This window comes from Bos mutus, chromosome 18, assembly GCF_027580195.1.
Source record: "Bos mutus isolate GX-2022 chromosome 18, NWIPB_WYAK_1.1, whole genome shotgun sequence".
Classification (NCBI taxonomy): domain Eukaryota; kingdom Metazoa; phylum Chordata; class Mammalia; order Artiodactyla; family Bovidae; genus Bos; species Bos mutus.
This window is the reverse complement of record NC_091634.1, coordinates 26,305,954-26,333,700: the sequence shown is the minus strand read 5'-3', so window position 1 is coordinate 26,333,700 and position 27,747 is coordinate 26,305,954. Positions and strand designations below refer to the sequence as shown.

The following is a 27,747-nucleotide window of genomic DNA, read 5'->3' as shown; positions in this document are numbered from 1 at the left end:
GCACAGTAGACAGATGGCCTTGACTCTGTCTCTCTCGTCCAGGTGCTGAGGGACGTCCTCAAGGATCTCTACCACCTGCTGAAGCACGTGGTGTGTTTGGAGCCCGATGATGTGGCCAGGCTTCATGCCCAGCTAGCCCTGGAAGAGCTGGATGGGATCATGAGAAACTTCCTGTTTCCGCCACAGAAGCTGGAGAAAAAGATCACTGTCTTGCCATAGACCAGCCTTGAAGGACTTGGAGGAGGCAGAGGGACCAAGCATCCTGAGCAGTGTCCAGGCCTTCCAGCAGGTGGCCCCACTGCCCCTTTGGAGCTGGCAATATGGCTGCCCCTGGAGGTGGCTTTCTGTCTCTGGTCACGTGTGTCTTCAGGCGGACCTTCCTGTATCATCTGTTTAGTCACACTGCATCCAGCTTAAAGTGTGTACTCATGGAAGAGATTACAGGTCTCATTGATCTGAACATTTTTCACTGTCCTGTAGCATTCAGAGAAGGACATCTACCTGATGGAAGTATCTGTTCAACACAACCGATGGAGTTTGGTTAATTAACCATTCTCTTACGACTTCAGTATAGAAGAGGTTGACCACTCACCTATCACATACCTGATATTCTTCCCTGCTGATGGTCCCTTTTGTGATGAGGAGCAGCCAGGGCTTGTCATCCTTGGCTGCTCAGGAGGCATTTCAGAGGATGGAGATGCAGTTGGTGGTAGGGAGGGAAAGGAATTTGTTACCAAAATGTGCAAAAATGGAATAAAATAAACTCAGCTGGAAAGAATAACAGGTCTGAATCTGGTCCTCTGCTATTGAGATGAAAAGCTGTAGCATTAAGGAGGATTTGATCTCCAGAGAAAAGAATCAAACTGGTTGAATCTTCCAGAGAAGAAGGGTAAGCGCTGTGTTTGCCCTCCCAGGCCTTTTTCTTTCACTTCCTCTGCTGCTGTTTGCACAGAGTTGCCCTGATAATAGGAGAAAAGAGCCATGAACATCTCAGATAAGAGCTTATATCCTGCCTTCAGTCTTATGCTCCTTTAGATTGAGGAATGCTTGGACAGTGTGTTCATACTAAATGCCTGTTGGAAGTGTGCTGTTTATTGGTGACCTGATGCCATGTTTACTGAAGTCATTTCACATGTAGTGCTATAGATGTCTTTTTACCAATTTACATATTTCGACCTCTGAATTTTGATTGCAGCTAAAAGAGAAGACAAAAAGGAGAAACTGGATGACTGCTTCAGATAAGCCATCTCTGTCATCAACACCTTGGTGAGGCTAACCCAGAGTCTTTAACCAGTCGTCAGGGATGAATTTTGTTGGAGTCTTATCCCCACTCTCTGTTGACCAGGCCCCAGCAGAAGCAAAACACAGTTTCCCAAAACTCTCAAGTGACTGAAGGATCTGTCTACAAGCAGGTCCATTTGCCAGTTAACCTCAGACTATTTCCCTCTGGCCAAATTACAGACATGGTCCTTAGCTTAGAACCTTTGTGGTGAGCAGTGAATTAGAACGTAGGGAGTCAGGTGTTTTTAAGGAATATTTCCATTCAGCTAGGATATTAAGATTATTCCATTCTCCAGATCAAAGATGTCTAGAACATCAGGATTGGACTTTCAGATCAGAGACGAATCTCCTGTGGACCAGTTGGATAGACACTGAAGTTTTTATTTCTTGGCCTTCCTCTAACTAAACTCCATACCACCCTCTTAAGATAATCAGATGTGTCAGACCGTTGGTTTAATTTACAACTTTATTTGCATTAAATGCATTACAATTCTTGGGACATACCCTAATGGATCAACTTGATTAGACTGAGAAAGTCTCCAGTCTAAATACCCATCTAGCGAGTGCCTCGCAGAGTATCCTGGTCCCTTTATTTCCATTTAGAAGTTGTCTCTTAATTTGAATTATTTGGCAAGTGGCTAAAAGCATCTGTTCTTTATTGATTTTGATGGATTCAATTTCAGAGAGTGACTTTTTCTGTCCTTGTTACCAAACTCAAAGGGTCATTGTGTGTGCTAGTTGCTCAGTCGTGTCTGACTGTTTGTGGCCCCCTGGACTGTAGCCTGCCAGGCTCCTCTGCCCATGGAAGTTTCTAGGAAAGAAAATGGAGTGGGGTGCCATTTCCTACTCCAGGGAATCTTCCCAGCCCAGGGATTGAACCCATGTCTCTTGCATCTCTGCGTTAGTAAGTGGATCCTCTACCATTAGCACCACCTGGGAAGCCCGAACTCAAGGGGAGGGATACCTTAATGTCACCCTCCTAAACACCAAATATGACTAAAACGTGAAAAGTTTCCAAATTATAACCTCCCATGTTTATCTGTATAGATGTTATATAGATACGTATATCTATATACATTTCCATCCCTGAGAAAGAGCATGAGAATTTAGAGCTTTAGGATAATAAGAACACAAAACTTAGAAAAAGGTACAGAACTCCAGGGGCAGATGGCAGGAGCAGTGGTGACAGTTTCCTGCACAGGCCCGTAAGGTGTGTCTGCTTCTGTGTCACAGCTGCGTCCCTCCACTTGCCTCCGCCTCTGCTCATCTCTCCTCCTTCTGGGGCCATCTTCTCCTGCTGCTCCTCGGGGCTCCTCCCTCCGTCTCTGCCACCGAAGCTCTTCTGGCCTCTCACCTCCAGTTCCTCCACTGCATAGTGGCCCCAAGCTCCCCTGTATCACTCATGGGTCTTTTACTCGTGCTCCTTCCCTTCCCTGCTTCTTCTTCCTCTTCCAGGCCCGCTGGCACAGCTCCCTTGATCTCCAGAGGATGGGACTGTGGCAAAAGACCAGCAAGGGGCCGAAAGCTGTGGCTGCAGCCAAACCCAGGAACTCTACCCAAGTGTCAACTGCTTCATCAGGTTAGACTTCTCGGACACACTGGATGGCTTCCCTCTCTGGTGTGCTGTCCTTCCTCCTTGGCACATACCTGCCCTTTTACACACCCTCTGTTATTTATTTATTTATCTATTCGTTCATTCATTTATGCTGCACTGTGTGGCATGGGGGATCTTTAGTTCCCCAACCAAGGATCAAACCCTGCATTGGGAGTGTGGATGGAGTCTTACCGCTAGACCACCAGGGACGTCTCCACCCGCTGTTATTTAATCAGAAATCTCCTAACTTGCACTTTGCTCCATATCATCTCTCCAAACACATACTTTTCCATATTTTCATGTTCTTGTTCTTTCTTCACCTCTCTTCTCCATTCCTTCACTTTCCTATGGCTCTGCCAATCCATCCCCAGATAACAGCCAACCAGGGACGGTGGGTAGGAAAGCAAATCACAGTGACAACAGTTTGTTGAGCACCTACTATGTGCCAGATGCTGTACCAGGCACTGAGAACACAGCAGACCTTCAGGGAGAGCTGCCACTATAGCAGAAGGAGCCAGACAAGAAATAAGATAAAGGATAGAATATCAAATGGTGATAAGTGCTATAGGGAAAACTGAGGTCAGGAATTGGTCTGCGTATGGGCTGAGAGCTATAAGTTTGGATAAGTTGTCCAGAGAAGGTCTCCTGAGAAGCTGATATTTGAGTAAAGATCAGAAGGAGATGAAGGAGCAGACATAAAGATACTTGGAGGAAGAGCAGTCCAGGCAGAGGAAGTGGCGAGTGCCAGGGTCCAAGGTGGGAGAGGAGAGAGGTGAAAGAGGAGGGATGGTGTGAGCCCACTGGAAATGGAGGGGAGGGGTGTGGGGCGCCTGGCCTGTGGACCACTTTGAGTGAGGTAGGGGCAGCCACAGACCTATTTCCAGCTGAAGCCCCTTCAGCATGTTTTTGGTGTTTTTTAAGATTCTTTTTTTTCTTTTAAATGTGGACCATTTTAAAGTGTTCATTGAATTTGTTTAATATTACTTCTGCTTTGTTTTGGTTTTTTGGCCAGGAGACATGTGGGATATTAGTTCCCTGACCAGGGATCAAACCTGCACCCCCTACGTTGGAAGGTGAATTCTCTTTCAGCTTGTTTTTGGAAAGTACTTTGAGGCCAAGGTGATGAAAGCTGTAAAATGGGAAATACACTGAGGCAAAGGGAATTCATACCCAACCATGGATTTTTTTCCCCTCAGTCCTATGGAAGCAGTGAGCCCTGTCCCCTTTCACCACCCTCCTTCTTTGGCAGCAGAAGAAAGAGGACAGCAGCCCTGTGGGTCTGGCCTCCGTCCCTGCCCTGCTCCAGCTCTTTGTCTGTGAGGCTGTGAGTGAATGGAGCCCTGCCTGCCACCTGCCTGTGACTCGCGAGCAGTCCCTCTGTGGAGGGACAGCCAGGGCGAGTGAAAGTTGATCAGTGGGTGGGAGGACAATTCATCTGACCTGTGCACAATCAGACTGGCCTCTGCAGTCTCTGCACAGAATCAAAGGCTCAGCTGGAATTTCAGTGCAAGGAGGGGAGTCAGAAAACGGGAACTGAGTTTCAGGGTGGGCTGTGGGAGGCAGCCACTGTGCCTGACCGTGGAAGAGGAGTAGGCATGTGCTTCTTCCCCTGCCTCCTGGACAGCAGCAGGCATGACCTCTAAGGGCCCAGCTGTGTCCTCCAGCGAGTTCTGCAGCCATGGAGCTTCTGCAGTCACACGCGGCAGCCTCACTGCAGTGCGTGCTCCTCTCCCTTCCATGCACCACTTGCTCTGAGCTGCCTGGCTGCTTGGGGGTTGGGAGTTGTCTTCTTACAACACCGGCTGCTGCCAGGGCTCAGGGCTGTGCTCAGTGTACCCGTGCCTGCCAGCCGTGTAGAGGGAGCACAGACTCACATCACCAGCCTTGAAAGGGGCTGTTTCCAGTTACTCAAAGGGTCCTCCTTGTGGTCCCTCCCCACTGTCCTTCGCGCTGACTCAGGGGGTCCATGCTCCCAGAAGGGCTCAGGTGTTACCTGTTTCCACCCCCAAAACACTCTGCATCCCTGGGCATAGAAGAGCAAGGTCAGTCCCTCTGGGTTTCCTTTAGTTTCCTTTCGTTTTTTATCCATGAGGTTGTTTGATTCTCAGGACAGCATCGTGGATCGGAGAGGCAAGCTATTGTTACTCCTCTTCGGTGGAATTTGGCCAAAGTCTCCTGAGGGGTTGAAGCAGACTCTTTTGAACATCCATTGAATGCTAGGGACCCTCTCCCCACAAAACTAGTATAGAAGGAAAACACTTCCAACTGGAGCACAGTTTGGGAAACATTCAGGGGCTCATGTACACACAGAAGCCCCGACACATGAGTCCCACGAAGCAGTGGTTGAATCTCCAAGGACCTGTGCTGAGGGATGCTGGCCCTGTGCTGTCCCCTGCCCTCAGAGTGCTGACGAGCAGCAAAGCCAGCTCCTCAGGTACAAACGCCCTGGCTGCATCTGTCTGTCTGTGCATGCACATGTGTGTTACATATGTTTTATGCATTATAACAGACTTAAAGTATATGTGACAAAGACATACTCACCTCCACTCCTACCCAAGGTTACCACTGATCGGCAGTTGGGTATATATCCCCAGATCTTTCCTTCCTTTCCCCCTTTTCCCAAATGAACACTCAAATGTACATTACTGCTTTCCAAAGGAAAAATGGGATTGTCACCATAAAGACTGTCCTGTATATTTTTTTCTTAGTCACATATCTTGGAGACATTCTCAGTACTTACAGACTCTGCCCTGTGATGTGGTGTGTCTTCCATTGTATAGATGAGCCACAGCTGGTTTAAGCATTTGCCTCTTGATTGTCAGCTGAATTATCTCTAATCTCCAGTGCTTCTCAAACATAACTCTTTGCATCTTGAAGTGTTTCTATAAGTCCTAAGAGGTTGGAAGAACAGATTCAAAAGATACAAATGTTTTCAGTGTTTGTACCAAAACGTCCATGAACCCACTTGTGCTGATCATGTTCCTCCATCCTCAGCTGACAGTGTGTTAAATAGCCATGCCATACAGGTTCAGTCACCACAGTGTAGTGTTAACACCATTCTCTAAAAAATTCTGGCCCAGGGAGTCTTCAGAGGATGGAGTTTTCTGTGGATCACAGCCACTAATGGAGCACAGTGACACTCTTTGCAGCTATGCTCACCGGCAGCCAGCTGTAAGTACTCATCCTGGAGAGAGAGCCCAAGTCCCCCAGGTCTGTTCAGAAGTACTTGTACAAGGCTCTCCACTCTGAGACTCAGTCCTGTGTGTTCAGGGTGTGCCTTCTCATGGGGTTAGAAGTGCCCCCTTGATAATGACCGTGATTCCCAAGGCATACTCAGGACCTAGGGTCTGACGGCGACTCAGAGTATCAGGTTCATCCTGTAAAACCCAGGTGGAATGATTGCTGGAGCTCCACATCACCTTAACACTATAAAGAGCTTATTGTGCTCTTCTCTATACCTGACCTTTATTAATCCACTAAATCCTCACACTGGGCCTATGAGGGAGGTATTATTATTATCCCTGTTTTGTAGATGGGAAAACTGAGACACATAAGAGGCTAATTACTTGCTCCAGATTACGTAGTTAGTGAAAAGTAGCCAAACCAGTATTTGGACTCAGTCTGACTCCCAAGGCTGGGCTTTTAGCCACTGTGCTTTGCTACCCAATAGACAGACACTATGTTTCCAAGTGGTAAAAAAACACACACACTTTTTTTTCCTTTCCTTTTTTAATATTTATTTTATTTATTTGGCTGTGCTAGTCTTAGTTGCGGCTCGTGGATCTTCAGTCTCTGTTGTGGAATGTGAATCCTTACTTGCGGCATGTGGGATCTAGTTCACTGTCCAGGCATTTAACCTGGGCCCCTTGCATTGGGAGCATGGAGACTTAGCCACTGGACCGTCAGGGAAATCCAAAAAACTGTTCTTAATATCAGTGAGGATAAAGACAATGGTTCCCTGCCTGTTCAGATGGAGCATGTGTTTCAAGGTAAACCTCAGGCCAGACTCCTCCAGATAGTGTCCTTGTACATCAAAACCCAACTTCAAACACCAGAACTTGTTACACATACTGTATTTGACCTTGTCCTTTGTTCAGCAGCCGGACATGAGATTTGCTCAAGCCCCCTAGCCTGTCTGCTTCTGTACTTAGACAGCTTTTGTAAATCGCTCATTGACGGACCTGTTCTTTCTGGGGTACCTAAGGCAGTAGACCTCTGAGGCTGCAGAGCTGCTGTGTAGGGGCATAGAAAATGTATCAAGTCTTCCCATGAGCTCTAATCAGAACCCAGAAATGTCTCCTTAAAGGTTTGTTGTTTTTTTTGTTTCAATTTTTCACCTCTTATGAGCAGGGTTTCAGTTCTCAGATTTCAGTATCTCAGAATAACAATGGATGGTTTTAATTCTTGGGTATGTATTTCCTGCATATATACATTGATACCTCTATTCCATACCATTCCTTCAGAGAAAATGAGACTGGAATTCATGGGCCTATTTTGCAGAAGGGGAAAATAGGGTTCAGAGAGAGAAGTTCTTAAAAATGGAGAGAGAAACGGAGAAATGAGTGCACTAGAGCAGAGAAGCTTCTGACATTATTCGCTAGTTTTGGTTGGTTGTTTGCTCTGCTGGGTCTTAGTTGAGGCACACAGGATCTCAGTTCCCTGATCTGGATGGAACCCTGGGCCTGCTGCATTTGAAAGCAACAAGTCTTAGCCACTAGACCCTGGGGAAGTCCTTGTTCACTGGTTCTTATAGGAACCAGGTAGCCAGCACCTAACTCCATCACAGAGATGCAGGGGCGCCAAGGGTGGAGCTGCTGTTGTGAGGAGCCGCTTCAGAGCTGCAGGAGCATCCTCTCTGCTTGGGGGACTGGGGACAGCTACTGGGCCTTTAAGTGGTTTATTAAATGATGTAAGGTTTAATCTTCATTGTCTGCCCTAAGAGCTAAAGCCTGCTTAGAACAGTGCCTGGGTGGGGCTTTTCAGAGGTACAGCCCTAGACATCACACGCATAGGTAGCCAGGCGCTGGGGAGAACAAAGCTGCCTGCTCCAAGTTTCCAGAGTCTCTAGAGCTTGAAAAGGCTCCCCAACCCCTACCCCGCCCCACCCCCCACATTCACACACACCTTTATTAGACCACACACCCACTTTCCACACTTTAAAACCTGTGGTGACCATATTAATCCTAGGGAAAGGCCTGCCTGAAATTAGGCTGTCTGTACTAAAAGAAATGTGGTGCTGATGCTTCAGAGAGCTGGGCCTGGGGTGAGTCTCTACCCTCCCACCACCACTTCCCAAAGAAACTGTATCAGTGTTGTTCAGAGATTGCAAAGAACAAGGCTCCAGCATATGCCTTGTGGGAGTTGCTCTGTGGCCAGGGCCAGGACCATGTGAGAGAGAGTCGTCGGGACTCTGTGCCCCAAAAAAGAGCAGCCCAGATCCACCACCCTAACCCATCCTTCAGGGAGGAAAAGCCCTTCATGCACAGAAGTCCTGTCATTTGTGAAATAAACAAATCCTGGTTGCTATTTGGCAACTCTCTCCTCCCTGGCTTTACCCCTGTTATCCTGGAAAAAGCAGGCAACACTTTTGCCAATGGAAAGGTTGTATCAACCCCATTCCAGGTAGATTCAGAGATCTGGGTACACACCTAGGTAGTCCCCATCCACCTCTGTTTATCTCCTTGGCTCTCCCTGCTAATTTCTACCTCAAATTAATGTCTTTTCTCCTTTTCCTTTTTACCTTGTGGCTCAGTAGTTCATTGGTTCATTGTTAAGTCTTTGAGGTCACTTCATTCAGACCAGTGTGGCAGGCAAGGTGCTGGGTAGACACTCGTCTACTCTGGAGCTCAGCCCCGGGACTGGCTGGTTGGTTGCTGTCCTCCAGGTCACAGAGATGTACTTGCAAACCCATGTGAGGAGAATCCATGGGATGCGTGCTCAATGCTGGATGCATAATAGAATCTCCTAGGGAATTCAATAAAAATTCAAGCCTGGAGCTCACCCCCAGTGATTGTGACTAAATTGATCCGGGATAGAGTCCAGGCATTCATGTTTTTAAAAAACCTCCTGGAGTTTTAAAAGTCTAATGTGCAGTAGCCAGACGTGAGAACCGCTGCATTAGCTTATCTGGTGAGAAAAGGATGGCAGGGGGCAGGAAGAGAGAAAGACACAGAGTGTATGTGTTAGGGAGGTGTCCTAACAAAAAAATACGAGTGTGGGACATATTTGGGGGGGGGTCTCTCCCCACAAAGGACTGATGGGAACTGCCCCTACCATTGGCTCTTCTCCAGTTGCTTTTATGGATGATGGAGCTTTGGACCTCCTCTGTGACAGTGACTAACTGTCTTTAATCAAGAAAGAGGACATGAAGCAGAAGTACGAGCACATTTAAGAACTGTAATTGACAATACTGTAACAAAGCCCAGGTGAATATGGAACGAGGTTACCTTAAGCAGTTTGTTCCCCTCCTGTTGATCCTTGATCCTACAACTGGAGCTCTAGGCTGGGATTGTGTCCCGATCAGGTCTGGGAAAAGTGAGTGTGTACTTGTGTAATGAGCGAGTATGCACGTGTTGGTTCTGGGTACAGTATGTTATGTGCACGTGTGGGTGTGGACATGCCCATGGTTATCAGGATGGGAGTCGGTTTACAGCACCCAGAAAAGACAGCCTCTCCCTGGGCAGGAGTGCGATGCTGCTGACATCATCATTCTTGGAAATACGTTCTTTTCAGGAAGAGCATCCTCTCAGGGTGCTCCTAGAGCCCACATTTAGAGTGCCTGCCTCTCTTCCCCAGGATCACCATGACCCTGGATGAGGGACTGAGTGGAGGTTGACACCAGCTGGGTTGTGCCAGGCAAATCCTGTGCCCTGGTTCAGGGTTGTGTTGCCAAAAGGAAAGAATCTTTTTGGAATTCACTCAGAGTTGCTGGATGAGCAGGCCCAAATCTACATACTCCCTTCTTCCCCGCAAAAAATCTCTTGAACAGTTCGAGGGATTTAAATAAAGCAAATTAACTGGAGTTTTGGCGGCCACTAATCCTGCATGCTGGCCCTCCCAACTTCCCTGCTTTTTCATTAGACTGAGGTTGCCGGACCTTTTGAACGTGAACCCATATATGATGCTATGTCCCACCCAGCACCAGTTTCTGTGAATTTACAATTTGTATAATTTTATATTATTTTTATTTATTAATTTTTTCGATGTGCTGGGTCTCTGTTGTTGCACGGGCTTTCTCTAGTTGCAGAGAGCGGGGGCTGCTCTCTAGTTACAGTGAGGTGGCTTCTTGTTGCAGTGGTTTCTCTTATTGCAGAGCATGGGCTCTAGGGCATGCAGGCTTCAGTTGTTGTGGCTCATGGGCTTAGTTGCTCCGAGGCAAATGGAATAATCTTCCCAGACCAGGGATCGAACCTATGACCCCTGCATTAGCAAGCAGATTCCTATCCACTGTACCATTAATAGAATATTTGGAGAGTACAGAGAAAAAAGCAAAGAGAAAAGTTCATTGACCTACCACCCAAATCCGATATTAATATCTGGGTGAATTTCTCTCCTGCTTTTTAATTCATAGGATTCAAAAGAAAACAGCAATGTTATGCAGTCATTCATACATGATGATTTTTGTATCCTGCCTTTTCATTTAATATTGCATTATAAGTATTTTTTGCATATTCCTACATTCTCTTCCTGAACATTATATTTAGTAGCTGCACAATATTCCACCAAGAAGGTAGATTATGCTTTAAAATCGCCTTCTGGATTTCTTTCTTCATTCACCTGAGGGAGGGAGAGGAAGGAAAGATGGCCAGGAAGAGCTTTTCCTGTTCAGGATTCCAAGAAAAGCATCTCCAAGTCTGGCTTGATACTTGGTTATCGTTCTTGTGTGCCCTTCTAATCCTGACCTTCACGCCACCATAAAAGAACCTGGCCCCTTAGTAGGAACTGGCAGCCCTGCCTCCAGTCAAGCAGAGGCCCCTTAACGTTAAATGAAAACGACCCTTCCATCCAAGGAGAGAAAGACTAGAGTTAAAATCTAACCACTGTAACTGCAGGGCAGAGAAGTCCTTAAGCCTCCTCCTTCAAACGTAGCACCTAGAAATGGTACTGATTACAGACTACTTGTCGGTAAGAGGGGAGAGCTATGAAAGGATAACTTTGTTTGCTGGTAGCTGCCTGGCTGCTGTCAAGGCACACACCTTCCACTTTGAATTATGTATTAACTAGTATTGCAGATTAAGCTGCCTTGAGGACAAAGCCCTATTTAGTCACCTGGGAGACATAGCCTGCTGCTCTTTGGGGGCCAATTTAAATTTCACCTTCATTAGCTTTGAGAGGTTTTGATTGTGGTCAGCCCAGAGGAAGTTGATGGGATGAAGCCTGGAGAGATTGGAGGAGACCTCATGGCTTGGTTGCCATCCTCCATTCTGCTTGCTTTGCTAGAAGCTGTGGGCTGGGTGCCAGGGTGGAGCACTGAAGCGTGAGGTCAGAGGGCACGGGGGAGCTGTGGAGCTAGAACATCCCTCTACCCGTCCTCTGCCCAGTGACTCAGTAGGCAACCAGTGGAGCAGAGCAGCACCTGGCAGGGCTATCCCACAGCTTCAAGCATGAGTGATGACAACAGGGATCGAACAGCAGGCTCCTATTGGCACAGGTATTTGAATATTTCATGGGTTTGGATTTGAAAATTAGTTGAAAGGTGAGATATTGGTTTGTAGTAGTGTCAGATTCAGTCACCTCAGACCCTCCAGAGCTTTGAGAATGGCCTCTTCAGCCCTCCAAACTGTAGAAGTCTCTTTCCCTTGGTTACTCCACCACCTGTAGTCTCACTTGTGCCTGGTAGTTGACACTGCCAGCCCTCACCTCCACTTCCTGGAGGCAGCACCAACAATTCACACAACAGCCCTTTCTCACCCTTTTGTTGTGATTTATCTGCATTCTAGGGCTTCCCAGGTGGCGCTAGAGGTAAAGAACCCACCTGCCAGTGCTGGAGACTTGACTCTGTTTAGATTCCTGAGTTGGGAGGATCCCTTCTGCCTCCCAACAGGTCTCCTACCCAACTCCTAGTCTTTACCCCAAAGTACCAAACAAGACTTATAACCTCTTACTGTTTTGCTCTGACATCTTCAGTAGGTCTCTGTTACCTACTGGATAAAATCCAGACCATTCTGTCACCCAAGGCCCTCCAGAATCCGTTCCCAGCTTCTTCCTCTGCAGGTAGACTATCAGGCACTTTGTACATGGCAGCAGCGATGCAGGTTCTTAAGTGTAAATTTCTTGTTTCATGACTGGTCTTTGCTGGGCTTTGAACACACCTCACACATTCCTCTGCTGCTGCTGCTGCTAAGTCGCTTCAGTCGTGTCTGACTCCTAGCGACCCCATGGACTGCAGCCTACCAGGCTCCTCCGTCCATGGGATTTTCCAGGCAAGAATACTGGAGTGGGTTGCCATTGCCTTCTCTGGACACGTTCCTCTACTTTCTCTCTTTTAGAATGTTTGTTTGGCTGTGTTAGGTATTAGTTTGTGGCATGCAGGATCTTCGTTGTGGCTCACTGGCTTCTCTAGTTGCTATGCACAGGCTTAGTAGCTGTGCTGCCACGAGGGTTTAGTTGCCTTGTGCCACCACATGGGATCCTGGGCTTCCCTGGTGGCTCAGATGGTAAAGAATCCGCCTGCAATATGGGAGCCCTGGGTTCGATCCCTGGGTTGGGAAGATCCCCTGGAGGAGGGCGTGGCAACCCACTCTGGTATTCTCGCCTGGAGAATCCCCACGGACAGAAGAATCTGGCAGGCTACAGTCCATGGGATCACAAAGAGTCAGACACGACTGAGTGACTTAGCACACATGTGGTATCCTCGTTCCCCAGCCAGGGATGGAACCCATGTCCCCTGCTTTGGAAGACCAGTGGATTCTTAACCACCAGGGAAGTTCCTCCTCTATATACTCTTTATTTGTAAATGATGCCTTCTGTCTAGAATGCTCCTGCCGCTTTTCGTGAAACTCTGCTCAGCCCATACCAGCTCAGAGATCTCTTTCATGAAAAAATCTTCAAATTCTTCTAATTGGAGTCTCTCAGCAACATTTAATTATAAACTATCTTCTATGGTAACAAGTTTTCAAGTGTATTTGTCTTCAAAATGGATAACCATTTAGACAGCAGAGACCAGCCTGAGACTTTGCAGGGCCAAAGCATCCTTCTTGGCTCAGAGCAGGTCATATATGAATGTTGAAATACCGCATGAACCTTCTGCCACAGAACTGAATAGGAGGCTTACCCTCTGGAATCTAGGTAGCAGCTAGTTCAGCACCCTCTGAAATCACGTTTTTAAGTAATTGTATATGGAATTATTCCTATTTCTAAATCCCCAGTGGTAAGCAGAGATAAATGTGAGCTTTGTTGTATCAGCCCCTTAAAGATTCCCCAACCCACCTCCCCCTGAAGAGACTAATGCAAATAGGGCCCAGCAAAGTGGATGTTAATTACAGGCAAATTCTGCCTGGCCGCAAGGGTAAAGCTCTCCTAGCTGCCCGATCACACTAGGTTGCCTGGCCCTGAAGACCAGAAAAAGAGAATTTGCTCACCAGGGGAAGCCATTTAGGGGGTCAAGCCAGTGGATATGGGCAGAGTGTTTACTGTTCTCATAATGGTGCCCTGGGCCTGCTGTTTATTTCAGAGGTTTTAATTGACTAGTGAGGTGGTGCTATACCAGCTCACCACCTATAAACCTCCCTGGAACCAGCTGAGTGAGTTAGGCACTAAGCCTGTGGGACAAATTTGGAGTCTTGGAAATTAACTAGGCATGAGATGATCCCGGAGCAGCCCCAGGAAACTTGCACCCGGAGAAGTCATGCTGCTGTGTTGCTGAGGGCAGAAGGGATCTTTCCAAACCGGCTGCTCTGTTCCTTAATTGTCTAAACAGGTCACTTGCAAGCAGCCAGTTGGCCAGATCTGACTCAGACACATTTGGCCTGACCTGTGGAGTGTTTTTTAACGTTTGAATTAGTAGCTAACACTTCAGTAGGAGAAGACTTCACATAAGAATCTGAATTTCTGGCTTCTCCTAACGATAGAGCACCTGGCCACGCTGGGCCATCTCTCTCAAAGGGACATCCCCTTTAAATGGGACATTCACTTCCCACCAAGCTGATCACTAATTTTTTGTTGCTGCCCAGCCTCTGCTTGTTTCCCCTGTTCTAATAATTTGTAGATTACAATGGGAGGTAGAATTAGATAGCTCTTCCAGTCTGGCAACTCCAGACTCTATAATGCCCCTGCGTGTAGAGGCAGTAGTTAGAGCTCAGGGAGTCCATAATGCAATTGAGATAAGGCATTTTTCATGAATACTGAACTTCCTGCCACCAAGCGTCACACCCTGGAGGGATAGGTATGTAGAATCCATAGCATTGGCAAGCAGATGCCATTCTCTGGTTGAAGTTGGCTGGAGTTAACCTTTACTGAGCACTTACTCTTGGTTGGTCTTTTCAATCTTTATGACAGTCCTGTCAAGCAGATAATCAGTCCCATCTCTGGGATGAAGATACTGAGGTTAGTGCCACATGGCTGGCTAGTGACAGAACTTACTCCAAGGGCTTACCCAAGGTCTTCTCTCTCCACTTGAGCTTCAGTAGCTGTGATGCATAGGCTTAGTTGCTCCTTGGAAGATCCCCTTGTGGGATCTTCCAGGATCAGGGATCAAACCCGTGTCCCCTACATTGGCAGCCAGATCCTTAACCACTGGACCATCAGGGAAGTCCTTGAACACTTGTTATAAAAAGCACACAAAAAAGGAATGTTTAAACTATGTAGCATATTAGTGATGATTTTCTCAAGCAAGAGTCCAAAATGATTTGGTTTATATACTGCAGGATGGGAGTGGGTGGAGATGTGTCAAGGTCTGTTTACCTGGGGGACTGAGGCGTGAGCTCTGTGGCCCAGTGTGAGTCATGGTGAGCCCCTCAGACTTCTGAGAGGAGCAACTTGCAGACTGCAACTCACATTCCTATAAATTTTCATAGCAGTTGTCCCAGGGGTATCCAGGAGATATGTAAATTCATTTTTTACTAGTCTTCAATTATAATACATCCAAGATTTTCCGAGATTTAGAAACCATTGTGTTCAGCTGATTGTAAACTTCCTTCCTTGAATGCTAAGAACTCATCTCTGCCCAACTCTACCCCACCCCACCTCACCTCACCCAGGTCTAGCGTCAGCTTTAGGGAACTTAGAAACCTCTGGTGATAAGGTCAGTTGGGAATTTAGGAAGTCGTGGGTGTCGGAAGTAAAGGTGTAAAAAAGGGGAGGAGGAATTGGTTTTGGCTCTAGGACACAGGGAACTTTCAAGGTTCTTGCAAAACCGTTGTAGCTCTTGAAAGCCTTGAAGTCATCAGCGCCCCACTGCGGAATTCAGAGCTTGTCAAAATTGTTAAAACCTTTGACCATTTTTTTTTTAATTTAACGAGTATTGTCTTCTGAGCCTTTTTTACCCCCAGCAGGAAGGTTCTGCTGTTATAGCTTTAGGTTTAGCTTTTTGTGTTCTACACAAAGCACAGCTCCTTCGCGTGCAGCAGTCGGGGGATTTCTACCTGCTTGCTCGCTTTGCAGGGTGAGTAGGGTTCGAGGCTTAGAAGACGGGGCGTGGGGCAGAGGGCAAGTGAGAGTCACAATTTTGGAAGCCCCTATGGGTTATACTGAAGTTAACTGCTTCAGGTTCCATGTTGAGCACAATGACCACCTCTTCCCTGGGCAGTTGGTCCCGGGCTGAGCGCGGAGGAACTCGGCTTTTGGCTTCGGTTGGGAAACCCAATTTCGGAGTGTGCGGAGACTGCGAGTCTTTCCGAACAGGAGGAGCCGCGTCCACTCGGGACCCTGCGTCCCACCGCGCGCCGGGCTTCCCCCGGCCAAGTCGGGAAGGGGATGCTCCCTCGCGGCCCTCAGGGAAGCCCTCCCACTCTTCCCAACTTTCCCGGCCCCAGGGCCGTAGGAGGGCGCTTCTCCCGGCGGGGGCGCGCTGGGTACTTAAAGGCTGCTCGGCGGGGCCAGCGCTCGTCAGTCGGAGCGCGCAGCAGCAGCGGCGCACGGTGGAGCGAGGCGCGGCGGCGAGGAGCGGGAGGAGGGGCATGGAGCCGCCGCGGGCCTGCTGAGCACCGGAGCGCGGGCAGCCGGCGGCACGGTGAGCGCGGGCCTGGCTACCCGGCCAGCCCTCTCAGAGGGGCGGCCTGCCCGAGGAACCCGGGCTCCAGGGGTGGCGCTTGCTCAGCCCAGCGGACCCCGCCGGCTCCCCCAGCCAGCCGTGTGGGTGCTGCGTGCAGCGCCGCGAGGCAAGCTGAGGGCTGCGGCATCTCCAGGCTTCCCGGCGGCTGTTCCTGTAGCCCCCTCCCCATTGACCCCTCCTCCCTTTCTTCATCCTCTCCTTCTCCAGCCTCTCCTCCCTTCCTCCCTTGCGGCTCCTGTTTTGTGAATGGATTAGGAGGTGGACGACGGTGAGGCGCACCAGGCTGGCTGGAGTCTCGCTGCCCCAGGCCGGCCCGGGTGTTCGCACCTGTCCAGGCACCAAGATGCTCGGGGCCCTGGTTACTGCGGGTCAGCCAGGCCGTGGCCGCAAGTACCCGCAGCCTGGGCTCCCCTTTCCTTGCGGGCTCGGAGGGGCTGGGAGGGAGGCCGGGCGCAAAGAGCCCCTGCCCCGCGCACAAGTTTCCGTCCCGCCGCGTGTGGGCCCCGCAGCAGGGCACACCTGTCAGCTGGAGAGGCTACAGACTGGGCAGCCCCGCGCAGTGTCGGGAGTAGATTGGGGCGTTCGTCTTTGGCTGGAGGTTTTCTCTTTTCCACGTCTCTCGGGGTAGGGGGAGGGCTTAGGGCGCGTCCCCAATCTCTTGCCCTTGAAGCCGGGTGCGCATTAAGCTACAGGGGCCGAGCTCTCCTGGATCTCCTCTGAGAAAAGCGGGTGGAGGGGGACAAGAGGCTCCTCTCCGCCGGCTTGAGGGGAGACACTGTCCCCTGTCTGAGCAGGGCCACTTGAGGCGGAGCTGGCACCAGAGCCTGATTGCACATGGGGTCTCTGGCTGCGGGACCTTCTTGGGGGTATAGGGGTGCCAGGATAAAGCGTTTAGTTCCTGAGCGGGGAAGGAGGGGTCCTGCTCGGGAAAGGAGGGGGCCGGCGACACTGAGGATGCCGCCTTTGTCTGCAGGCACACTTTGCCAAGGTAGCGCCCGTCCCCCCTCCCCCCAAGAGGTGAGTGGGGCCTGGTCCGACTGATTCCTTGCATTTTCCGTTTCTTCCCGGCTGGGTCGTGGGAAACGGGCACGTGGGTGTGGCTGGCACCGCCTTCGTTAGAAAGCCAGGGTCTGGTGGGGGTGAGAAGCATGGCCAGTGCCTTCCGGGCTGCGTTAACCTGGTGGGCACCGCCTCTGGCACTGCACCGAGGCGGGGCGCCAGCGCCGGGCAGGTTGCTGGGTTGGCCTCGGCGCCCCCTGCTCTTTACCAGCGCGCAGGCAGGCAGCAGTGCCCGCAGCGCCCCCATGGCATATAAGCTCTAGAGGGGGGTGGGGGCTCTCCTGGGTGGTGGATGCAGGGCCTAGGGGCCCGGGGACTGCAAGCGCGTGCGAGAGCCCCCCGGGGGGTGGGGCGGGGGAGACAAGGACGGCTGGGAATCTTGCAGAGGAAGCACAAGGCAGGCTCCCCGGGACAGCGGGGCAGAGCGCCCGGAGGCCGAGCTTCCCGGAGAGGTGAGGCTGCCAACAGCACTTTCCGGACCGAAGCTGCTGGAATGCTGCTGAGGCCTGAGTCTCCGGTTGATTTAGGCACCGACTACATGTTCCTCACCCCTCCTGTGTGAGAGGTGGCAGGGGAACCAGCCCCCTAGCAAGAAAGTATATTTGTGTTGAGGTGGCAGTCAGGAGTCAGTTTGAGTGAGACCTAGACTTGGAGCAAGCTTGGAAGTGAGACCCCTTTGTCTGTAAAGGGTGGGTGGTGGTGGTAACAGGATTCTCCAGATCAGGCAGTTGGCAAGGAGAGGAGATGGGGAGAGGGCCTCAGAGTAGCGGGCAGGGAGCTGTCCTCATCAGCCTTCCCCCAACCCATCCCCTCCCCCACTCAGTCCTTCAGGGCTACTGTTCAGTATAATGATTTACCTGGGACCTATGGAACAAGAAACCATTGGAATCCCTCCCCAAGGAGTTGCTAAGTCCCAGAGAATTTGGGCAAGATCAGGCAGCCAGGGCGATAGTAGGGCTGTGTCTCCAGCACAAGGCTTCAAGTACCAAGTGCTAGACTCGGCTCATTAAAACACAGCTCTTTTCAGATGGGCAGATGCTGGAAGTCCTGAGTTTTCCTAACAGAACCTGCCAGCATTTCCTGGAGTAGCGGGGCAGGGGTACAGGGGTACGTGGACGGAGATTCCATGCGGGCACTAGGGCCAAGTGGATGGGGCTTCCTGGCAGGCACCCATCCTGGGCTGCTGGGCTGCTGGGCTGCTGCAGTGGCAGCTGCAGTTCCCCCTGGTGCCCCAGTGCTGGGCTTCCAGGAGGGCTGTCCACACCCCAGCTCTCATTTCCTTTTCTTTCCCTTGTCTGCTTTTCCTGGTTACTTTCCCTTTTTTTTTTGCTGCCTCTCAAGTCAAAGAGAAAAAGATGAGAAAACAGAGAACATTGGTAAACTTTCTCTTACAGATTTAGTTGTTTTGAGAAAGGGAAGCTGTTTCCTCCTTTTTTCCCTCAGGCACCTCTCTCTGTTTCCTGCTCTTTCTCATCTTTTCCTTCCCCACTTTCTTCATGGGTGTGATCCCCTGGTGGGTATAGGGCATAAAGGCTGCCTAGCTGCCCTTGCCCCTCCACTTCCTCCTTCTTCTTGGCTTTTCAGATGCTCAGAGCTTCCTCTGGCCTCAGGCTCACCGCTACTGAAGCTTACCTGTGAGAGCTTTGGGTCAGGTAGATCCCAGTTCTGCCACCAGCTAGGTCTCTCTCAGATCTCTCTGGCTTGGGTTTAGCTAATGATAGTAAACGCTGCTTTGAGTGCTTTATGTATATAACCCATGTAATCCTCAAAGCTGTTAGGAGGTTAGTGCTGCAACACACATTTTACAGATGAATAAGGGGTAGAACAGGCACACAGTAAGTGGCAGAGCTGAGCGTTCTTGCCTGGAGAATCCCATGGACAGAGGATCCTGCCTGTCCTCTGTCTGCTACTAAACTACTACTACTACTGGTCTGGCTTTCGCATCTCCAGTCTTAGTCATGTTCAATAAATGGTGATGGTTGTTATTAGTGGATCATTTCCCCAGTTCTAGGCCAGGCCCAGAGAACATGCCCCCATGGCCATTGACCAGAGAAACTGCCTCCCGCTGACCCACTTCTCCCACCTTCTCCCACCAGATGCCGGTGCAGCTGACAACAGCCCTGCGCGTGGTGGGCACCAGCCTGTTTGCCTTGGCAGTGCTGGGTGGGATCCTGGCAGCTTACGTGACAGGCTACCAGTTCATCCACACAGAAAAACACTACCTGTCCTTTGGGCTGTACGGTGCCATCCTGGGCCTGCACCTGCTCATCCAGAGCCTGTTTGCCTTCCTGGAGCACCGGCGCATGCGACGGGCAGGCCGGACCCTGAAGCTGCCCTCCCCATTGCGGCGCTCGGTGGCGCTCTGCATCGCTGCGTACCAGGAGGACCCCGACTACCTGCGCAAGTGCCTGCGCTCAGCCCAGCGCATCGCCTTCCCCGACCTCAAAGTGGTCCTGGTGGTGGATGGCAATCGCCAGGAGGATGCCTACATGTTGGACATCTTCCACGAGGTGCTCGGTGGCACCGAGCAAGCCGGCTTCTTCGTGTGGCGCAGCAACTTCCATGAGGCGGGTGAGGGTGAGACGGAGGCCAGCCTGCAGGAGGGCATGGACCGCGTTCGGGACGTGGTGCGGGCCAGCACCTTCTCGTGCATCATGCAGAAGTGGGGAGGCAAGCGAGAGGTCATGTACACGGCCTTCAAGGCCCTTGGTGATTCGGTGGACTACATCCAGGTGAGGGTGCTTCCCTAGGTGTGTGTGGATGTGTGGATGTGTTCAGCCAGCCAGGCATACTCTCCTGGGGAAGTTTAGGTCCAGTCTGGGTGCCCTGTGTCTTGTATTTTCCTCCCCTACACTTCAGAAGGCAGTAAACACAGTAATTTTAAACAGCTGTCCTGGGGTCAAGAAGACCTAGGCGGGAATCTTGGATCTGCTGGTGCTTTAGCTGAGTGAATCTGGGCAGGTCTCTGGACTCTGGGCAGGTCTGTGGATTGGTATCCCCAGAGTGGCAAACAAGTGTATAGCATTTACTTTATACCAGACACTGTTATAAGTATTTCATGTGTTTTAGTTCTTTTAATCCTCACAATATTCCTAGGGGATGGGTACCGTGCTTATTTCTACTTACAGAAACTGAGCCTGCAGTGCAGCTGCCTAATGCCTAACTTGCCTCATGTCGCACAGCAGTAATGAGCAGAGCCAGGAGTTGGGCCCAGGCCGTTTGTCCTTGTGCAATACTGCCTCACCATTGACAGCACGGGGATGAGCCTCTTCATAAAGTGTGGGGAAGAGCAAAAAAGAATCATGCTCCAAAGCACTCAGATAGTTTTAGTTATGGGTTGATGAAAAGTCTCACTCTTTCTGGTGTCAGGTTCTTGTCTGTGAGGTGGAGGGACACACGTGCGAATTACCCCCCAGCTCAGTGCTGCAGCCATCTTGGCAGGGCCAGGACCCCAACAGACCCTGCCTCGCTTCCAGCTGAAGTGGGCATTGACACCTCCTTGAAAATTTTATTATGTTGACAAGGTAACACGGCTCCAGTTTTCATATAACAAAACCTAGAGAAAACTGATCAAAGATTATGCATCTCAGTACCGAGTAGAAACTGACACCCAGGACCCAGATTTGTGGTCCAGCATCTGTTCCCCCTTCTCTGTTCCTGCCCTTCTGCACATATGCCCATTGCTTGAATGAATAGCAGCTGCTGTGGTCGCCCACCTACGTACCAGCACAGTCTTGCTGACAGCATGTTGCGTACTCCAATATTTAAATTTTCTATACGGTACCCACCTAAAATTAGCTTGCTGCAGATTTTTTTGTCTTGGCTGTTTGGCAAGTTGTACCCTCGCATAAGAGTTGGTACACCTACCTCTTCCTGCCTTCCTAGGCCCAAGGGCCTCCTCAGCGCCAGAGAGGGAGGGCTGTGAGACAGGTCTTAATTCTGCAGTCCGTCTAGGGTCAGGGGCCTTTGAGACTTGCCAGTGGACTCAGACGACTTAGAAAAAGCCCTGGAGCCCTGGCACAGGCTCAAGCCGTAGTGACTGCTGTCTATTCCCTCGAAGCACAGGATCCCCTCAACCCTGCCCTCCCACACCTCTTCCTTTCCAGTGTGTTCTGGTGGGTCAGCACATGGGCTCACCTGGGGCAGCCCTGGGCCTGCCTGTCAGTGAACACTCTGGATTTCAGTCTGTCTTCATGAGCCCGCTGGAGGTGTCTTTCCCTCTTCAGGAGATAACCCTGCTTCAGCCAGTGGGGAAGCCCAGGCAGCCGTTTCCTAACCTTGCTCAGTTGGAAAGACCTCCCTGGGATGAAGGAAGTGCTGCAGTGTGAGGAATGAGAGTCAGGGCTGGAGTAGTTGTGTGACCAGCAGCGCTGGGAAGCTTGGCCTATAAGCTGAGGAGGTTCTGGGAGTGTGGCCTGAGCCTCCTGCGACCTTCCCAGTCTGGGCCAGTGCTGTAAGGATGTGTCAATGGGGAGGCAGGTCGGAGTGGCTGCGATGACTCTGGCTGGTTCCCCTCTGCCCTCTGCTGCTTGTCTGCAGTCACTGAATCTTCCAGGATGGAGAGAGAAAGCAGAGGGTTGGAGTGCAGCCCCTTTCCTGCAGGCTAGTGGGCTCTCACTCAGCAACTTTAGTAGAAGAATTCTAGGCTTTTGCAGACTCTGGGCTCATCTGTGGATACTGTTTCTTGCTCTGTTGGGGTCAGGAAGCCAGTTCCCCTACCCAGTGGCTATTTGGGATTTTTACAGCATCTCAGTAATTTTCTAAAATGTAGACAAGGAGTCAGGCAATAGGGTAAGTGTTTGTAGTACAGGTTCAACTATTAACAACAATGGGTCACCTAACAGAATCAAACCAGGAGTCTCCCATGGAGGGGAGGGTGGGTGGGCAGGATTTGATCCAGGTTCTGAGTGGAGGAGCTGCTACCAGCTTCTAGGCCCATCCAGAGCTGGAATCTAGGTGAGAACAGCCCTTGGCTCTGCTGGGCCCTAGTCCGGGAGACCTGGCCAACAGGGCACAAGTGGCCTGGCAGCCACACTGGTGGGGTTGTGACTGGGCTAGATACACCCTCCACTTGGGCTGGCTGTCTAAGAGACTGAAACAGGGCAGCTCGGTTCGTGATGATCCCGTGAGCAAGCTTTGGTGGTAGCCTCTGGCAGGAGCCATTTCTCAGCCTTCTGAGCAATGTCTGCTGGCCTTGCTCGAGCCACAGTGCCTGTCTGATTTCAGTGACGTTTTCCTTTCTTCCCAAGGACCCCAGAGAAATATAGTAAGACCACTTCTGAGGAGCCTGGCTCAATCAGGGCTAAAGATCTGTCCAGTACTAGACACTTTTCCCTTTCTGGGCCCACCACTGAAAGTCCCCTGGGTTCCTCTCTCAGCCAAGCAGCTATCAAGTCGGTACCTGAACTCTCCTGTTTCTTACTTCCCTCGGTAATTCATCTCACCCCTTCTATTTGGCATAGATCTCTTTGTTAGTGGTTTGAAGTGTGTCTGGTGAAGGGGTTATGTCCCTCAGGCAATGAGCCACCAGGGGTGGGGTGGGTGTGTGTGTGTGTGTCAGAATGGACTGACAGTACCTTCCTTCTGCAGGTGTGTGACTCTGACACTGTGCTGGATCCAGCCTGCACCATTGAGATGCTTCGAGTCCTGGAGGAGGACCCTCAAGTAGGGGGAGTCGGGGGAGATGTCCAAGTAAGAAGTAACCAAGGATTCCTGTGGGTGGAGGGTCTGGATTCTTTCTGCTTCTTCATCTAATTGGATATACTGGGGAAGTGGGCATTTTGTTTTGGAGGAGGATTTCCTCTTTGACAGTTTTATTGGTACCAAAGGGCTCATCTGCTACCCACCCCCTTTCCTGTTCTATTTCCACCAGGGGCAGGGGGGCAGAAAATTACTTGACTGATATGTAGAGAGCCTGTGCTGCTGGGAGGGGCACAGTATTCTGAGGCCATCCATCCTAGAGGGTGCTTCCTTTTTGGCTAGTGGTGCAGCAAGCACCTCCAAAGTTAGACCCCCTGAAAAACGCTTGCTGTTGGGGACAATGCACTGAAGAGCTCTGTGCAGTATGGTATGAATAAAGGGCCAGATCTTCTTCCAAGGGAACTACTGGCAACATACCATGTCTTTCCAAGAAGCTTTCCAACTGCAGAAAGGGTCAGTGTAGGGGGCTGGGGTGTTACTTTGCTTCTTTCTCAAGCCTTTCTCTCAGCCGCCACCACAGGCTGCCTCCTGAGATTGAAGGTGGCTTTGGCTGCTAGAGCACTTCATTGGGACAGTTGGTGCATATGACACAGAGGAGAGGTGGGGCTGGTGCTGAGAAGAGTTGACTGGGTGTGGTTGCCTCCTCTCAGCCTCTGGTTTCCCATCTCTGAGAGAGCTGGGACTTGTGGACAGAAACTAGAGCCAAGGGCTACAGATCTCAGAGTGTAAGGAGGCCTCCTGTTCTCTGGTGTCTGTCTCCTGGGGCTCTCATCATCAGGCAAGGAGGCCCAGAATCTCTGGTTCCCTTGCAGATCCTCAACAAGTACGATTCATGGATCTCCTTCCTGAGCAGTGTGCGGTACTGGATGGCCTTCAACGTGGAGCGGGCTTGCCAGTCCTACTTTGGCTGTGTGCAGTGCATCAGTGGGCCCTTGGGCATGTACCGTAACAGCCTCCTTCAGCAATTCCTAGAGGACTGGTACCACCAGAAGTTTCTGGGCAGCAAGTGCAGCTTTGGGGATGACCGGCACCTCACCAACCGAGTCCTGAGTCTTGGCTACAGGACTAAGTATACAGCTCGTTCTAAATGCCTCACGGAGACCCCCACCAAGTACCTCCGGTGGCTCAACCAGCAGACTCGCTGGAGCAAGTCTTACTTCCGGGAGTGGCTCTACAACTCTCTGTGGTTCCACAAGCACCACCTCTGGATGACCTACGAGTCAGTGGTCACAGGTTTCTTCCCCTTCTTCCTCATTGCCACGGTCATACAGCTCTTCTACCGGGGCCGCATCTGGAACATTCTCCTCTTTCTGCTGACAGTGCAGCTAGTGGGCATTATCAAGGCCACCTACGCCTGCTTCCTGCGGGGCAACGCAGAGATGATCTTCATGTCGCTCTACTCCCTTCTCTATATGTCCAGCCTCCTGCCGGCCAAGATCTTTGCCATTGCTACCATCAACAAGTCTGGCTGGGGCACCTCTGGCCGAAAAACCATCGTGGTGAACTTTATTGGCCTCATCCCTGTGTCCATCTGGGTGGCAGTCCTCCTTGGGGGGCTGGCCTACACAGCTTACTGCCAGGATCTGTTCAGTGAGACAGAGCTGGCCTTCCTGGTCTCTGGGGCCATCCTGTACGGCTGCTACTGGGTGGCCCTCCTCATGCTGTACCTGGCCATCATCGCCCGGCGATGCGGGAAGAAGCCAGAACAGTATAGCTTAGCCTTTGCTGAGGTGTGATGCAGCCCCCAAGCAGAACGGGACGAGTGCAATGGGTAAGGGAGGGAAGGGGAACAGAAAAGACAGGGTGGGAGGGAGAGGGAGTGCTGTTTAAGTTTCTTAATGGTCCAAAGTGCAAAGAATGGTGACTGTCGTATGGCCTGGGACAGCTCTGCTTCAAGGAGGCAAGTCCAGTGCAGCGGAGGAGAGGCAGAGGAGGCATACTGTTTTCAGGCCGCTTGTCTGTTGCCTCCGCACATACAGGTGGCCTCTGGGCAAGATTCCACTTCCTCCCCTGAGATCCAGAGGGAACTCAGAAGTGTGCTAAAGCAAATAGTAAGTTCCATTCAGTGGCAACTTCTCATGGGTGAGTGAGCAACAAGGGCCCAAGGAAAGGGGTTCTCTTAGTCCACCTGAACACAATCAGAGGTGGTGGGAGTACTTTTGAGTGATCTGGGCCAGCTAGTAACATGTCCCCACCTCAATCTAGTTATCAATGCAATAAGATTGTGCCTGAAATACAAGGCCCAGAAGCCTGATCTTTGGGCATCAGAAAACAGGGTCCGGGAATGGTGCTTTCTTATGTGAAGTACCTCATTCCGCATCTCAGCATCCCAAGGATGAGCCAGACTAGCAGGGAGTTAGCACTGTACTGTCGTTAAGTGTGTGTGTGTGTGTATGTGTGTGTATATATGTTAAAAAGGAAAGCTGGCCAGGAGGAACAAACGGTGGTGGTGGTGGTGGTGCTAAAAGCCATGGGTTACAGGGAGGCTGGGAGCTGACAATTCTACCTGGAAATTGCCCAAACATCTAGATTAGCTTGTCTGTGATCTCTTCTAAGAAGGTAAAATGTTCTGGTCATCTACCAAGAAGATTAAACCCTAACATGATGAGAAAGGAAGTGAGGACTTGGGTATTACAAGCTGTATACTCCTGAATTCCTCTCTCAAATTCAGCTCTGAGTCTAAGCCAGCCTTCTCACTTGGCTTCCCTTCACAGTGATAAGTCACCTCTCCCACCCTCCTCCTCACCGAGTTAAGTTTTTCAAGGTGGCAAGTGAGACAGAGCCTAGGGCTCTCATTGGCCCCTCTGCAGTAGGCCAGCCTGCCGTCAGCATGTGGGGGGAAAACTGTTAGGAGTCTCTGACCAAACTGGCTGCAGCCTGGAACTGCCTGGACAGGTTCCTTGGCAGCTGGACAGCACACATGACATTCAGGCTATAGTTCTTGACAATCATCTCTAATGGAAAGCTTTTCAGCATTCCCTAAGTGAGCCCTCAGTCCAAGCTGGTCATCGTTGAGACTGTCCATTCTCCTCAGTGGCTTCACCAGGGAATTCTTACAGCCAAGTTGTGGATAGTCACTACTGCACTTGCTTGCTCCTGTCCAGAAATCAAACAAGGGGATGGAACTGGTATCTAAATTCTAAGGTTCTTGTCTTCTCTCACGCCTCTTGAGGATGTTTGGTTTTCCTCTGCTTTTTTGGAGAGGGTGTGAGGGAAGGCCATTTTCTACAGATTTGCAATCCACAAGACTGCTCTGAGCTCTTGGGTTTAAAACCTGGGATACTGACTAAGCCTTTGACTTAGGGGTCACTTGTTCCAGTGTGCTCTCTCCAAATGTCCACTCCAGAGGGCCTGCTGACCTGTCAGAACCAGCACCAAGGTGGAGAGTAGTTGAGGGGCAAGCCTCTAGTGTGCCCAGGTGCTACCCACGAAGGAACTAGGTGCATTCTTGAGCCAGACTGGCAAACCCTGGTGCTTCCCTTCATCACCCGCCAACTCGTGGGTTTTCCAGGTGCGCCAACACTGCTGCATCGCGTAGGCCTCAAGCTTCTGAGAAGACTGTTGGTTGACATCAGGCCTAATCCAGAAGGCTAGGAAGAGGCAGCAGGCATTTGCTAAAGGCAGTTGTTCCGGGCTCTTCCGTGTTTTTGCTGGCCAAGAAGTAAACTATTTTGAGCACTACAATGGAGGAAATCCGGTCAGCCAACTGCAGAGCTGACTTCACTAAGGGCTTGTTTTTCTTCAGCATTTACTTGAAGGTTAACGTGGGATGGACGCCCAGATGGAGAGTCTGGGCAGTCCGCCTCTCAGCTCTGCCTTGCACTTAAGAGATCACCAACTTTCCCCAGGTCGAGCAGGCAGGTACAAGTGGGCTCACAACGTTTGACCTCGACTGGTTTTTCTAAGTTATTTTGTACATTTTTCAGCAGCGAAACCAAACTGGGTCTTCAGCTTTATTCCCGTTCTTGCAAGGGAAGAGCCTTTATACAATTGGACACGTTTTGGTTTTTCCTCAATGAGAATTTTAACCCTCTTTTGTATTATTTCTACAATTTGTAAACATATTTATTTTTACTTTTTTTTTTTTTTACTTTCTGGTGAAATTTTTTATACTGCACTTATTTGTCAAAATAAAGAATCTCACTTAAGGCTGGTATCTCTGAACTCCTCCTTCCCTCTTTGAACTAATGAAAGGTCTGTAATTCAGTTCCAAGATGGGTATTTGAGGCAGAACTAGTTTTGTCAAGGTAATTCCAATGGAACTCAGAAGCAGGTAAGTTGTCAAAGCTGCCTCTGGACCTGGGGAATACAGTAGGCCTGCTTAGTAACTGCACACCTGTGGTGGCTTAGTTTTTACTGTAGATGATGCATAGGATCTTTGGAGAAATTACTGAGCCAATGAGTTAGCCCTAGCTAACCAGTTAAGGCTAAAAACCAAAGCTTGCTTCCTCCTTAAATGAAAGTATATTATCTGAGAGGTCATGGAGGATTGTGGCCAAGCTGAAACAATGAAAAGCAGTGGGTAAACTTCCTTCCCTGTGGAACAGGTAATAAAAAGGGAGTGAAATCAACAGCCCTCTCATCTCATTTATTAAAGAAACAGTAAGAAAAGATACAATGTGGGAAAAACACCAACCATCCTTTCACATCAGGCTGAACAAAGCACAGTGATTTCTCCCCTTTATCCCCCACCCCCCACCCCAATTCCCATAATCCCATCCACATCAGTTTAATCTTGAGGTTCTTTGATTGGGAGTACCAGTGGAGAGGGAGTTGGATGAGCAGTGTAGCCTTGGTTCTGGCTTCCTCTAAGTCCCAGGAGAAGGAAGCTACAGACCCAGTCAGTCAAGCGGATGCTGTATTTGGTGGCTCTCTGAAGTGGCTGCACTTCCCTGTTCAGTGT

At 50.3% G+C, this 27,747-nt stretch overlaps 2 protein-coding genes across 8 annotated transcripts in view; both read left to right on the top strand.

The window, feature by feature from the left end:
- The window catches only part of TANGO6 (transport and golgi organization 6 homolog), a 184,519-nt gene extending 183,730 nt beyond the window's left edge, over window positions 1-789 (top strand). For 2 of the 4 annotated variants that reach the window (XM_070388095.1, XM_070388097.1), the window contains one exon: window positions 43-787. In XM_070388095.1, coding sequence (XP_070244196.1) covers window positions 43-219 — 177 coding nt within the window. In that variant the 3' untranslated portion in view covers window positions 220-787. Of the gene's footprint in view, window positions 1-42 lie in introns of all 4 variants that reach the window. The other 2 variants (XM_070388096.1, XM_014478452.2) reach the window with 2 other exon arrangements.
- HAS3 (hyaluronan synthase 3) lies at window positions 752-27,156 on the top strand. 4 transcript variants are annotated; one of them, XM_070388102.1, is made up of 6 exons: window positions 752-889; window positions 1,196-1,266; window positions 2,737-2,860; window positions 19,241-19,876; window positions 22,734-22,835; window positions 23,657-27,156. In XM_070388102.1, exons 2-6 carry the CDS (start codon window positions 1,226-1,228, stop codon window positions 24,578-24,580), a joined length of 1,827 nt encoding a protein of 608 aa, XP_070244203.1. In that variant the 5' UTR covers window positions 752-889; window positions 1,196-1,225; the 3' UTR covers window positions 24,581-27,156. The 4 variants fall into 4 exon arrangements, with proteins under 4 accessions (XP_070244203.1, XP_070244205.1, XP_070244202.1 ...); XM_070388104.1 differs by lacking the exon at window positions 2,737-2,860 and having other exon boundaries at window positions 828-889; XM_070388101.1 differs by lacking the exons at window positions 752-889; window positions 1,196-1,266 and having other exon boundaries at window positions 1,511-2,860.
- The last annotated feature ends 591 nt before the right edge of the window (window positions 27,157-27,747 follow it).

Bases quoted from the DNA above. Each gene is read 5' to 3' on its own strand.
- HAS3 (XM_070388101.1), top strand. From the start codon at position 2,684: ATGGGTCTTTTACTCGTGCTCCTTCCCTTCCCTGCTTCTTCTTCCTCT. The intron at 2,861-19,240 runs GTTAGACTTCTC...TTCTCCCACCAG, and splicing joins AGTGTCAACTGCTTCATCAG to ATGCCGGTGCAGCTGACAAC. The intron at 19,877-22,733 runs GTGAGGGTGCTT...TTCCTTCTGCAG, and splicing joins ATTCGGTGGACTACATCCAG to GTGTGTGACTCTGACACTGT.